Raw genomic sequence first — 13768 nt, forward strand, 5'->3', positions numbered from 1 at the left:
TTGTGGCTATTAATCCCTAATTGTGATTGGGTAGTTACAGCAGCAAGAGCCGTTGGAATTTTATATAAGGACAAAAAGGTTTAACCGTAAAAAAAAGAAAAAAGAAGGATGCACAAATGGCATATTGAGATTTGTTCTAAACTTGTTTTTCAAAACTTTGACACCAAGTTTGTGAGCAAGTTTTCCATGATAATTTTTTACTTAAAATGGAAAAAATCGACCGTTATATCATGATAAATGGTACGTTTGTAAATGACCTTCCAACTTAAATTGTAGAAATTCAGTGCCAATAAAAGATAAAGAGAGAGAAAATGGGTGGAAAAGGTAATTTTTGTGTGGAATTAATGAAATAGGAAAATTCATAATGTACCTATGTGAAAAAAAAGGAGTAGCGAGACACGTGGCATGGGCATGATGGTCATTAAATGAAATTATTATGATATAAACTTTCTTTTCCTTTTCTTTTTCTTTCTCTCCATTTTCTTCCAAACCAAACCCTCACGGTTCCTCTCCTCCTCCTTCTTCCTCCTGGCGATCCGATCCGGCTGAGAACGCTCCTTTGGCCTCTGCAAAATTAGCTGCATGAGCTGGTTTGGGAAGCTCCGTTTATTCGCCAATTTCAATTCCTTTCACTTCATCACTTCTCTTTTAATTTTTACCCTCCATTTTTCACCCCAATCCCCTTTTTCTCTGTTCAATTCCAACGCTAAAACCAATTTCCATCGTAATTTCCTCATACCGTCTCACTATGGACTCCCCATTCAAGAGTAATCATCAATTACGCAGAGGTTTCTTAATTCTTCATCATCATGCTGTTTTTTCAATTTTTTTAAATATATTTTTTGTGCTTTTGTTTGTTTATCGTGTCTGCAGTTCCAGTTTAATTTGATTTCGTTTTGTAGATATAACTGCATTTGCATGGAATTTGCTTTACAATACAGTAATAATGTGTTTTAACCAAATTCATGTTATAGAATGAAAGGGTAAATGTTAACGCGTGCATGCGGAGTTTGAACTTTCTAGTAGATCTAGGTTTAGGCTGGTATGGTTGGGTCTAGCAATTGAACATTCAAAATTTATCTTGTATTTTTTGGCGGAATAAGATTGAAATCTTAGGGTTGTAGATGACTAATATTTTTGGTGGGTTTTACTCTCAATTGCAAGGTTTTAGATTGTGGTTGTAGGCACGGTTTCGTCGCGTTCCTTGATGTTGTGGGAAGTTGCAGATAATACAGAAAACCGCTATTGTGCGGTGGAAATCTTGGTTGTGCACTGTTTTTCAGACAAAACCTGGCTTAAGTGCTTACAAATAAAGATTATGATCCTGATGGTGTTTTTAGTGCTGAATATTGAGTGCGATTGGGAAAGGGAAACAATGGGTTGGGTCTTCCCACCGAATTATAAACGCAGAAAGTCAAACTGAGCATTGCTTGTGTCAACCTTGTGCATCTGAGAATTATCTTTTTTTTTTCTTTCTGAAGTTTGCATCTATTTCTTTGTATATGCTAAAATGGACTTAGATCTCCCCTCCTTCCTTGTAGGCCTTTGCTGTGCAAATGTTGAAAAACAGCAGGGGAGGTCCCCTTCTGTTATTGTCATAGGAGGTGGCATGGCTGGGATTGCTGCTGCACGTGCACTTCATGATGCTTCATTTCAGGTATTCAGGCAAATAAAATATTTCACTATCTGGCATAAAAGTTTTAGTATGTTGGACTTGCTTGCTACTCTAATACTCAATTATTGATATGTTATCCAAGTCGTGCTTGTGGCTACCTGCATGATCCGTGTCTCTGATTTGCTGCATGGATTGCAACTAATAAAAATTAATTCTTCTGTGTGAACCTCGTTCTGCATCCCTCAGAAGTTTAAAGTTAATTGCAATCTATTTCATTGGAAAAATGTTAAACTGGTCTATCACTGTGTTATGTTGTGGCTCATTTTTGAGACGACATCTAGGTAAGGTTGCTTACATGAAAACTTTTTGTAATTCCTTGGAAACTATCCTGGTTACCAGGATACCGGGATAAATTCACTTGGATACGAATTGGATTTTTTTGTACATTGGTAAAAAAAAACCTGCAGAATTGTAGAAAATTAAAAATTCCAGAAAGTGACAAGAACAAGCAAGCATATATTTAGCAAATGAAGGGAGGCAACCTGTCCTTTTTTTTTTTTTTTTAATTTTTCCCTCTTGATCATACACACTTTTTTACTTGTTATACCTTTCTGTCAGGTTGTTCTTTTAGAATCTAGGGAAAGACTTGGTGGCCGAATTCACACTGATTACTCATTTGGCTTTCCTGTTGACCTGGGTGCATCATGGTAATGCTCACACTCATTGCTCTCCTTTTTCTTTTTGCACATTGACAAGAATGTGGCATTTCTCCCTTTACCAGTATTAAAAGTGGCAGACAATGATTCAGGTTGCATGGAGTTTGCAAGGAGAATCCACTTGCTCCATTGATTGGGAAGCTGGGACTACCTCTTTACCGTACAAGTGAGGATAATTCTGTCCTTTATGACCATGATTTGGAAAGGTAAAATTTTATCTTTTATATTTAAATGATAAACTATCCATTTCTGCTTTATTTCCATGATTAATTGACAACTGTAGAGTATGTTTCGATTTATCCTCTGCTTATACCGAATAGTAGACATTACGGAATACAATCAACTTCTTGCAGCTATGCACTTTTTGATATGGATGGCAATCAAGTTCCCCAGGAGTTGGTAGCAAAAATTGGTGAAACATTTGAAGTGATTTTAGAAGAGGCAAGTCAGTTTATCTGATATATTGAATTTTCATTATTGGAAAAACAAATTTTCTGGAATACATTGCTTTTCTGATTCATTCTATCAATGATTCCACTTATTAAGAGCATCAACTCTAAAGATTGACCCTGTTTAATGCAGACAAACAAAGTAAGAGATGAATTCAGTGAAGACATGTCCATACTTCGTGCACTTAAAATTGTTTTTGAAAGAAAACCGGAATTGAGGTCATTGTTGGCATATGCCATTCTTTAATTGCCATTTTTTTTATTTTCTTGAAGCACAAGTAATGTATAATTTAACTTTCTCTGTTTGATGCAGGTTGGAAGGGCTTTCCCACAAAGTGCTGCAGTGGTATTTGTGCAGATTGGAGGGCTGGTTTGCTGCAGATGCTGATGCCATATCACTGAAATGTTGGGATCAGGTAATTTGACAAAACCCAGTTCGAGATGTTTGGGTTCCGTTATCTATATGTTCATTTCATGGCTGATGCTATTGAAATTTGAATTGCACGACAAATCATTGATTGGTGGGGGGCTGAAGTGAAATGAGAAACTTTTTCCTTTTCAGCCGTCTATTGTAGTTATATATATATATATATATGCTTGTAGTTCTAGAATAAAATGTTGGTTGTAAAATTTAAAACCCAGAATTATGCCCTAAAGGTTTGAGTTTGAGGTTAAATTACAAGGTGTGCCATTTACACTTGTTTTGTAAAGTATATTAGATTAAAGGATGCATTACGAGATGGATAAGTGGCTTCATATGGTGATCCTAGTCACATGTTGCCAGTTAACTGTTAATTATCACACGCATCAAACTTTTTGGTCTGTAACTTGTTCTTCCCTTTTTATCTGCATACAGGAAGTATTGCTACCTGGTGGTCATGGTCTTATGGTCAGGGGTTACCAGCCTGTTATAAATACCCTAGCTAAGGGTCTTGACATTCGCCTTGGACACAGGTATATAATATTAGTTTGAAGTTAGGTTTTGGAAATCTGTGACCCCAGTTATGTTCCTTAACTAAATTTAATGCATTGATAATACATCTTCTCAGGGTAACAAAAATAGTTAGGCAACATAATGAAGTAAAGGTGACAGTGGAAAATGGGAAAACACTTGTTGCAGACGCCGCTATTGTTGCTGTGCCGCTTGGGGTGCTGAAGTCAAAGAGCATACATTTTGAGCCAAAGCTACCAGACTGGAAAGAAGCTGCCATTTCTGATATTGGAGTTGGGATTGAAAATAAAATAATTTTACACTTTAAAAATGTTTTTTGGCCAAATGTGGAATTTTTAGGAGTAGTTGCAGAGACATCATATGGATGCAGCTACTTTCTTAATCTGCACAAGGCCACGGGTCGTCCTGTCCTTGTTTACATGCCTGCTGGGCAGCTGGCCAAAGACATTGAGAAAATGTCTGATGAAGCAGCTGCTAACTTCGCTTTCATGCAGCTCAAAAAGATCCTTCCAGATGCTTCTTCACCGGTAACCTTGATAATTCTAATGTTTTATATTACGTTTTTACTGTGCAAGAAAAATAAAAGCTACATACAATCCATATTTATTTAGGTGGCGGACTCTTGAGTTTTATTCATTGTAGTTCCTAAACTAATATTCTGACAATTTTCAAATACGGTTAAATTGAATTCTTGACTACCGGTTGGTGTTTCTGAGATGTAATTTGTTTGAATTATGCAGATTCAGTATCTTGTGTCTCGATGGGGTACTGATATTAATACGTTAGGTTCCTATAGCTACGATGCAGTTGGAAAACCACATGATCTGTATGAGAGGCTACGGGTCCCTGTAGATAATTTATTCTTTGCGGGGGAAGCAACAAGTATGCTGTATACGGGGTCTGTGCATGGTGCATTCTCTACTGGAATGATGGCTGCTGAGGACTGCAGAATGCGTGTCCTGGAGCGATATGGGGAGCTAGATTTGTTCCAGCCGGTATTGGGAGAGGACGCTTCAGTCATACCACTCCAGATCTCGCGTTTGTAATCTCAGAAGGCATTATACACCCCCCTTCTGCGTGCCATCTGTTGTCAAATGCTGTGTTCAACTCTTGATGTATACCTGGGAGGTGCCGTGACTCCTAGAGTTTGATAAATCTCATGAATGCGCAGAAATGAATTATTAATTTGGAAAGACATGCGCCAACATATAGTTGTAGTCGTATGTATTGCTGACACATTGCAGCTTGCTTTGCTGTCTTAAAGCTCTATTCTTTTTAGGACTTATTTTATCGTAGTAGAATCTCACACAATCATTGAGTAGACCAGTAGGATATCCCATGATTATCAAACTTGCAAGTTAATTCGATAACTCTTCTGAGTTTAGGTTTTCACTCACCCTTTCCATGTTAACTTGGAAGCAAACTCGAGTTTGGAGCAAATTCGGTAGAATCAAAAGCAAACTCAGGTTTATAGAATCGGAAGCTAACTTGATGAACTTGCAAGTCTGCAGCTAAGTTGGCGAGTTCATAGGGTATTTTTTATAACCCAAAACGATTGATCTTATTGCTTGCGTAAGGGTTCACATTAAGGTTACGTTCATGGTTGCCAATCTCTGTTCGTTGTTGTCGTCTCTCTCTGTTCGTTGTCGTCAGTTTGTGTTTGTGGTTTCGTTCGTCTTTGTTCGTGGTTGTGTTAGTGGTCGTCAGTCTCAATCGTTTGCATTGCTGTCACCACTGAGTGGTCGTCTGTGTTTTGCGTGGTTAGAAAACACCACCAAGAAGGATACAAACGTTTCAAGCAAATAACCAATTAATATGGTTTTTTGATAGGGACTTTGTTCTTTCCTTCTGCAGATTTTCTTTTAATTGAAAATGGTTGGGGGAGGTCCGATTAACGCAGACAATTGCATACATATTTTGCATAGTAGGCAGAGATTTAGATTTTTTTTTTTAGTTTTATAATATTTCGTTTTTTAAATTCATGTCTTTTTTAAGGTATGTGTGGATCAAATTTAACTTTAAAAAACTTATGTTTTATAATATTTGTGTGAAATTATTTATTTGGGATAATTTTGAAGTTATATGATTCTCATTTATTATTAAATATAGTTATTTTAATATTATTGACTTATTTATTTTAATTAATTGTATTATTAAAATATTATTTATTAGAAGTAAACTTTTACGAGTTGAATTTATAGAGTTTCCACGGATTTACTTAAATTCTTGAGTTTAAGTTTAAGTTTTATTAGGTTCTCGTACTAGATTATGTATTGAAGTTTATTACTTATATAAATGTTATTTTTTTTTATTTAGATGTATTTGATCAAAGAATCTAAACATTAATTGTTTGTATATATATAATCATTTTTTTTTCAAACACTATGCCATCTAATATATTTTTATTATGACTGATCTACTTTTTTTTATCTCAATATTTTAATTAAATTATGACAAGTATTACTAAGTTATTGATTTACTTAAAAAAAAAATATTTTTTACTTAAAAAAAAATATTTTTTGAATTAAGACGATGTAGCATCTTTACACATAATAATTTTAATCAATGCATTTATTTATTAAATGACGCGAGATGTTTTTTTGTGTTAAAAAATATAATAATAATAGTAATTTATCCACATTTTCATGACTAGTAACTCTCCCAGTCTGATAAATTATAAAGTAAATGGTTGGTCTAAGGATATTTTTAATCGTCAGCTTTAAATTATACAAAAAAAGGTATCTCACATATTGGTAACGTTCAGGTGGTGGTCGCCTTTATAGCTCAATATAGGTCCCAGTAAAAGTAAAAATGATAAAATCAATTATTTTTACATTATATAAAAACAATTTATGCACATAATTAAATTTAGTAATCTATTTAGGAGCTTAACAAAACATCCTTCTAACCATAAGAAGTTGACAAAATTAATAACCAAGTTATATACGCAAGCAATTTTTCATACAGTAAAATACCACAAAGCGTTATTTTGGACAAAATATGCTGTATTTGCTAACTAAATATTCCCTTGCTCTTTAATTGATATATATGTTCAATATAAAGTTATATGTGCTACCATCAATTAATGAATTTTGGCTGAATTTAAACAAATATTTTCATAAGTATTTGCACGTGAATAAAAAATTAGTTAAATGTCTTCTATAATTTAAAGTCAATTTATACACTTTTTTATAAAGCTCTTTCATAAAAAAATTCCAAAATTTTAAATTGATATGCGTAAATTGATTTTAATTTATTAAAAACTTAAATTATATTATTTTTATCTTACATGTACTTATAAAAAAGAAGAAGGTAGTTAACTATAAGTGTGCATATTTTAGAGACACAAGCTGTAGTTTTTAATGTTCTAAACCTTTCGAAGACTAATTGAACGCACTAAACATGAAGGTGACGAAAAGCAAGAAAATAATTGAAAGAAATGGACAAAATAACATAGGCCTATGCTTTATTAATTCTTCAGTGGCATTATCAATTATTAGGATAGAGATGAAAAAAAAATTGGAATCTGAGAATGTGAAGCAATGGTTGGTACTCTACAATCATGCCCCACATGGCGTGTACACAAATATAAATAACTTTTGGTAACTAAAATTCCAAATTTTCCATTAACCAACCAAATTTTTTATCCAAACAAAAGTCAGGTTACTGCAAACTCATGTTTATTTAACATTGCTTTTATAAAATCTTGTTGATTCAAGATCAATTCTACAAACACATCTAAACACAAACTGTATCACATACTTGTGCTGACAGTGAAATTTGGGTTTCATTATTACATATTAGATTCTCAAAATTAGGAGAAGATTGATAGAGAGAACAAAGTCATCAACAACATCCTTTTGGTACCCCTACACCAGATTCCCATTCAAATGAGATGCATTCCTACCAAGCCATGAAGAAAAAAGATGAATGCCTATGAGTCAGTAACCAGTTCATCTAAGGTGTCATTTTCTGCTGCTCTCTTGATGCGAACAACAGCCTTTTCAACCTGAAAAGAATTAAGATTTGGTTCACATCTTTTCTCATGTGACAAGCAATAATGTAGTGTAACACATAAGATGTTACTAGTGTGAAGTTTTGATTACCTCTGCTTGCCAATTTGTTCTGGCAGTCAGAACTATTAGAGTTGCTGTCTGTATAAGAACTCCAAGGATCATTCCCCACCAAATACCCTATAAAAATTACAAATACATTGCATGAAATTTATTCTTCACAAACTTAAGAAGTGAGAGTTGGATGAATCAGTGACAGAAGTGTTCCAAACTTACATCAACTCCTAAAGAAGTTTTAAAGCCAAGAACACATCCAACAGTAAGACCAACAAAATAGTAAGAACCCAAGTTTACATAAGCCACTACTGCTTGCCATCCACTTCCAATTGCCACCCCTGAAATTTTCCAAGAAAAATTAACCATAGGAGGAATAAACCTAAGTTGGTGTCTATGCTTGTGTACCTTTTATGGCTTTATTACCTGAAAGTATTGGTTGAATGCCATTGAGGAAAACAGAAATGGCAAGCAAGGGAGTCAAGTGAGACACAGCCTCAATGACTTCAGAGTCAGAAGTGAAAAGTTTGCTCAAAACAACCCGGAATATCAAAATAATCGAACAGAAAATCACACTAATGAGTATGCTGGTTCCACTCACTACGAAGACAGAAAATTTTGCTATCCTTGGATGGGATGCTCCTAATTCATTGCTCACTCGGATACTGCAATCATGGATCATACCATTAGCAAACTTTTGACAGTTTTTGGAATGAAAAACACATTGTTTTGTTGCTAACCTGGCTGCTGTACTGAGGCCCAACATAAATTGCATGTCCCAGTTCAAGTAGTTCATACTGAAAGCACATTAAGATAGAGGTTATGGTTAGGCACAAAACCAGAAAAGATATTCCATGACTATCTATTAACATACCAAATTGAAATTGAGTCCAGTGAGATTGTGGGATTGGAGAGGAGTCCTGATATAAGCACCAGTCCCTGGCTGTACCATATCTCCAAACTACATTAAGATACCTTTTTTAGATTAGATTAGTAGAACAAATTTATGTAAATAATCATGTATCTATGCAGAGTAACACTATGTTGGGATAGAAGTTGAAAGGTATTTGGAGAATTTTAGTTATGTATAAAATAAAGAATGAAGATTTTAATGCTGAGAGTAAAAATACTTTAGTTTCTTTAACTGAAATCTACACATGTACTAGATAGTTCATACACTAACTTCTAAAGTGATTTTACTTATTTTAAAGCTACTTTCTCAATTTCTGTTAAAGTGTCCTTTAAGATTATTTTAGACAAACTAAAACATAATAAGTTTTCTTGAGTTTAATAAAATATTTATAAGATTTTTTTAATCTTTTTCATTTTTATATCACGATAAATATATAAATGAAAGTTAATTGAAAAGTAAGAGCATAAATGATAAAAAAAAGTAATCAGTATTGTTTTCAACTTTAAAAACCAGAGATATAGAGTTAAAAGTAATAGAAGGAGTACTTTAGAAGTTATGGCCACCTTAATTTTCATTTGGTCAACAATTGTAAATGGTGTATAGAAATTAAAACTCATTTATGTATAAAAGAATGTATGTAAAAGTTAAAACTAGGGAGAGATTGACATACAGTCATAGAATCATACCATAGCATGACAGCAGAAGAAACTGTGAGCTTGAAATAAGGCCACATTCCACTGAAGGCTTTTAAACTGAAGCCAGTCCAGGTTTCCTTGCATGTTGGGCTAAATATGATGTAGAGGCCAATCAAAAAGGCAAGAAGCCACCAAGAAAAACTGAGACTAAGGGCTGCCCCTAGAAGACCATAGTCCAAAACATAGACAACTATCCATGTGAGAAGAATGTGAAAAAGGAACACCCCAACTGACATATATGCAAGAGGATTCACAATGTTCTGCGCTTGGAGGAACCTCTGCATTGGACAGCTTATAGTAAATGCATAGAGTTGGGGAATAAGTCCCCGGGAAAACACTTGGCCTTTGTCTGCTATGCTATCTGACTGTCCTATGGCTTTCAGAAAATCCCCAGAAAACCAATACAGAAATGAAAGAATCACTGCTGCTCCAATGTGTAAGATCACTGCTCTTTGCAATATGATGCTCATTGCTCCAAGCTTTTTTGCCCCATATGCTTGCCCACACACAGTTTGCACTGCACTTGCCATCCCCAACTGTTTAAGCAAAATATATGCAATCATAAAAAATATGCATATAATTGAAAAGGCAATTAATAATAGTATCATACATACTCTTACTCTGCAATACACTTTATATAGTTTAAAACTACACAAACATGAGTGAAGTTTGTTAAATAAAAAGTAAGAAGAAAAAATGATGTTGTTCTATTGTTACGTCCAACTTCAATTCTGATCAGAGAATAATGTCAATAACAGTTATGAAATTGCATCTAATTTTGTACCAGTAAAAAAAATATGTTCACAAAAGTGTGTCAAGTAGTGCTCATACCATAATACCATAAGCAAGACCCTGAATACCAACACTGGCTAGAGATGCCCCAGCAAGCTCTAGAGACCCCAAATGCCCAGTGAACATCAAGGTCACAAAACTTAGCATATAATTGAAAATGGACACAACAATAGAAGACCCAGAGAGGAGCCAGAGGAGCCTTGACTCCCACAGAACAAGCTTTGACCACCATTTCAACGCAATAGGCCTATCTCCTAAGAATTCTTCAATGGCCTCAGATGACAAATTTTGAATCTGTGTGTTTGAGTCAAGCCTCACTAGTAACGGTTGGTGCTCCAAAGTGTCATTAAAGTCCACGGAGCCCATGGTTATTATGTGCACTACTGTACAAATCACAACTAGTTGGAGTGCATGGAGTGAGGCATTGCAAATAAGAAGTTATATATGCATGTGGAAAAGTGGAATATTTGTTCCACCAAAGATTATGCAGCTAACCTTCCACAGTGTTTTGTGTTGCAGTTGTATCCACGTGCTCTTTTACATGGACAAGTAGATAATGCTAGCATATGGTATCTCTATATTTGTACTTAAAAAGATGAATCTTTATATTGTCACCTTTGATAAATAATTAGATGGCTCTCTCGAGTGTACCAATAAAAAACAAATTTCTACCCTTTTGAAAGATAGGTAAGCTGGCACTTTATTAATATGTACACAATACAAAAAATGTGATCTTTTCAAAATGAGAAGAACTGACCTTCCGCCATGAAGCAGCTGAAAGTCTTCAATGGACTGTTAGAGTAAAAAGAAGTGAAAGGAAAGAGAGAGTGAAAAAGAAAAAAATGGTTAACAAAGTCATTCCATTTTCATCCATTTTTCTCTTCAAAATGGTATGAATTAAAGATACTTTTTTTACTTCCTTTTCACCTCATAATTAGATGGGATGCTATAAAGTTTTTGCTTACAGCATCATTGCATTATAAATATTATATATATATATATATATATTAAAGTTACTAACTTTTACAAGAAATATCTTAAGAAATTATATTTAATATTTTTTAATTTATTAATAGTATACAAACTTTCACTTTAATAATGTATATTTAATGTGGGTTGTTTTTGGAGGGGGGTTTTAAGGTCCTGTCTTTTTCCTTTAAAAGGAAAATTTGAGTGTATTGCAATAATGTTTGTATTGCCAACATGTAGATGCATGAATCATACATTATCTGAGTAATTGTTTGTGCATTTGTTGCCATTGTTATCAATAAAAATAAATATTGTGTTAACATTGGTGTAAGACATTTACAGAATTTATTATTTTAATTCATTAACTTACTTCCATCATTATGACACAGTAACAAAAAATATTTTAAAATTTTAATGTTTTTCTCAAGTATAAGAATTTTCCCTCATTCATTTTGGATAGAGAATTAAAATATATTTTTAGGGGTTTAATTTTTCATGTGTTGTTATTTGTAAGTGCTAAAAGTTTGTGCTATTAATGTCAATAAAACTTTTATACTATTAATCAATAACAATATTTTATACAAATTTGAAAATAATTGTTATAAAATTTCTAATATTTTTTTTATATAACAACACTTGATTAAATGATAATATATAAACTTTCATATTAGCAATATATCTTCATTATTTTTCTATTTAAGTTATTCGCAAAAAAAATTAAGAAATATTTTCTTACATAATTTGAAAGTAGTTTTAGCAGTAAAATTTATTAAATGTGAAATATAGTTTTCAAACATAATTATTAACAATACAATAATATATATTCTCTATATCCCAAAATTTATTTCTTCTCATTTTTAATAATATAAAAAACTTGTATTAAGGAAAAGGTAATTGTTATACGGATTAAATGTGCTTTTAATTTTATAAAAATGAGTAAATTTTAATTATGGTTCGTTTAATTTGTTTTAATAGTTTTCGTTCCTTCATAAATTATTATTTTTTATCCCTACTATTTTATAAGATTAGTTAACGTGTTAAATAAAAGGTTAAATGATTATTTCAAGTTATATGTACTAATTTTATGATATAATGTCAGCGTATAACACTTAAAAAAATTCTTAAAATCTGAAAAAATAAATATTAAGTATTAAAAATAGCTATTTGAAATTTTAGAGGAATGATAATCAACGACAAATATTTAAAATTCACATATTTTATAATAATTAAAAACATTAATTTTAAAATTTCTCGGAATGTAAAACAAAGAGAAAAATTTATAAAATCTAAAATTAAAACTTGTTAATTTTAAAGAAATTAAAAACATATTTCAACCTTGATATTATTGCAGCAATATTTTATAATAATTTTATTACTCAAATCTCTTGATCCATAAAAGTAGTAATTTTCTTGTTATATAATTATATTAACGTAAATCCAGCCAGAAATATTTTTTCAAAATCAAGTAAACTTGTTCCAATATGTTAAACTTGTCTGCAGACATCTAAAAATTTCTCGTGAGTGATTAATTTTTCTTTAACCATTTGTACATGTAAGATTACTTTACTTAATGATGGTCAATACTATATTTATAAACTAATTATTGTCCAACATATAAAATTGATTTTACTATTAAATATACAATTAGTTTTTTTATATTATCACATGATTCAACAATTGAATCTACAAATTGCACATTTCATATTCCAGGTAAATATAGAAAACTTATTCATGTAGTAAATATAGAAAATTTAATGATGTTTTTATACCAGCTTGAAGTTTTTTAAAACATTTCTAATATATGATTATGATTTATAATTATATAAATATTAACAATATAAGATTCAAAATATCTTAAAGTCATTAAGAACATCTGACACTTACATGATTATCTGCTCATGTATATAGTACAATCATCGTAATTCAAACACAACAAGAAAAGAAGGGTAAGCTAATGAAAATAAAATTTTATAGTATACACAATTAAATCAAAAGAGAAAACCAAATTAAATGGATCAATTTCTTAATTATTCAATTTTCTTCAAATTCCAACATAAAACAATCACATAGACCTCACATGGATCTACACATTCAGGATATTCTTAGTCTATGTGACTTAGATCACCAGTAAGCTCGGAGATCTGTGTTGCCACATATGCACCAATACTTAATACATAAACAAACACCAGTCCATACATTATCCCAAATATATGAATTTAATTTCATATCACTTTCATCATACAATATCATTCAAAATGCAATCCATAACATTCAAAAGTCCTATTTTAACAACATAAAGAAGCAACACTTAAATACTAAATTATCAAAATCTAAGATTTCTACAAGTTTAAACGGTATGTAAACAAAAACATCTCTGCAAAATAAATTGAATAATGGACCATGTCCTCTCCACATCCAAATCTTCTAGCTTAGGATACTATAAAAAAAGTAAAGTTAGTTTCTCTTACCTTAATTGTTTGTTTTCCAAGCAATCTCTAGAATTTTAGCCTCTTAGTCTCGATAAGCTTTAAAATATAAGGGTATAATGCAAGTTACCAAAACATAACAGAAATTCAGTATATAATAGAATAAGTTGAGAT

At 32.2% G+C, this 13768-nt stretch overlaps 2 protein-coding genes across 3 annotated transcripts; one reads left to right on the plus strand and one right to left on the minus strand.

The window, feature by feature from the left end:
• The first annotated feature begins 448 nt into the window (after positions 1–448).
• LOC137823986 (polyamine oxidase 2) lies at positions 449–5128 on the plus strand. Its single transcript, XM_068629392.2, has 10 exons — positions 449–788; positions 1542–1657; positions 2234–2322; positions 2424–2537; positions 2685–2772; positions 2914–2999; positions 3094–3196; positions 3637–3734; positions 3830–4259; positions 4473–5128. Exons 1-10 carry the CDS (start codon positions 749–751, stop codon positions 4776–4778), a joined length of 1470 nt encoding a protein of 489 aa, XP_068485493.1. The 5' UTR covers positions 449–748; the 3' UTR covers positions 4779–5128.
• Positions 5129–7395: 2267 nt separating this feature from the next.
• Positions 7396–10638, minus strand: LOC137826857 (protein DETOXIFICATION 41). Of its 2 annotated transcripts, XM_068633006.2 has the most exons (8): positions 10239–10631; positions 9399–9943; positions 8674–8760; positions 8540–8596; positions 8226–8464; positions 8022–8140; positions 7839–7925; positions 7396–7741 (listed from the first exon to the last, which is right to left on the minus strand). In XM_068633006.2, exons 1-8 carry the CDS (start codon positions 10563–10565, stop codon positions 7667–7669), a joined length of 1536 nt encoding a protein of 511 aa, XP_068489107.1. In that variant the 5' UTR covers positions 10566–10631; the 3' UTR covers positions 7396–7666. The 2 variants fall into 2 exon arrangements, with proteins under 2 accessions (XP_068489107.1, XP_068489106.1); XM_068633005.2 differs by having other exon boundaries at positions 8226–8596; positions 10239–10638.
• Positions 10639–13768: the final 3130 nt, after the last annotated feature.

Source organism: Phaseolus vulgaris, chromosome 8 (genome assembly GCF_051622355.1).
Source record: "Phaseolus vulgaris cultivar YP4 chromosome 8, ASM5162235v1, whole genome shotgun sequence".
In the NCBI taxonomy this organism is placed as follows: Eukaryota; Viridiplantae; Streptophyta; class Magnoliopsida; order Fabales; family Fabaceae; genus Phaseolus; species Phaseolus vulgaris.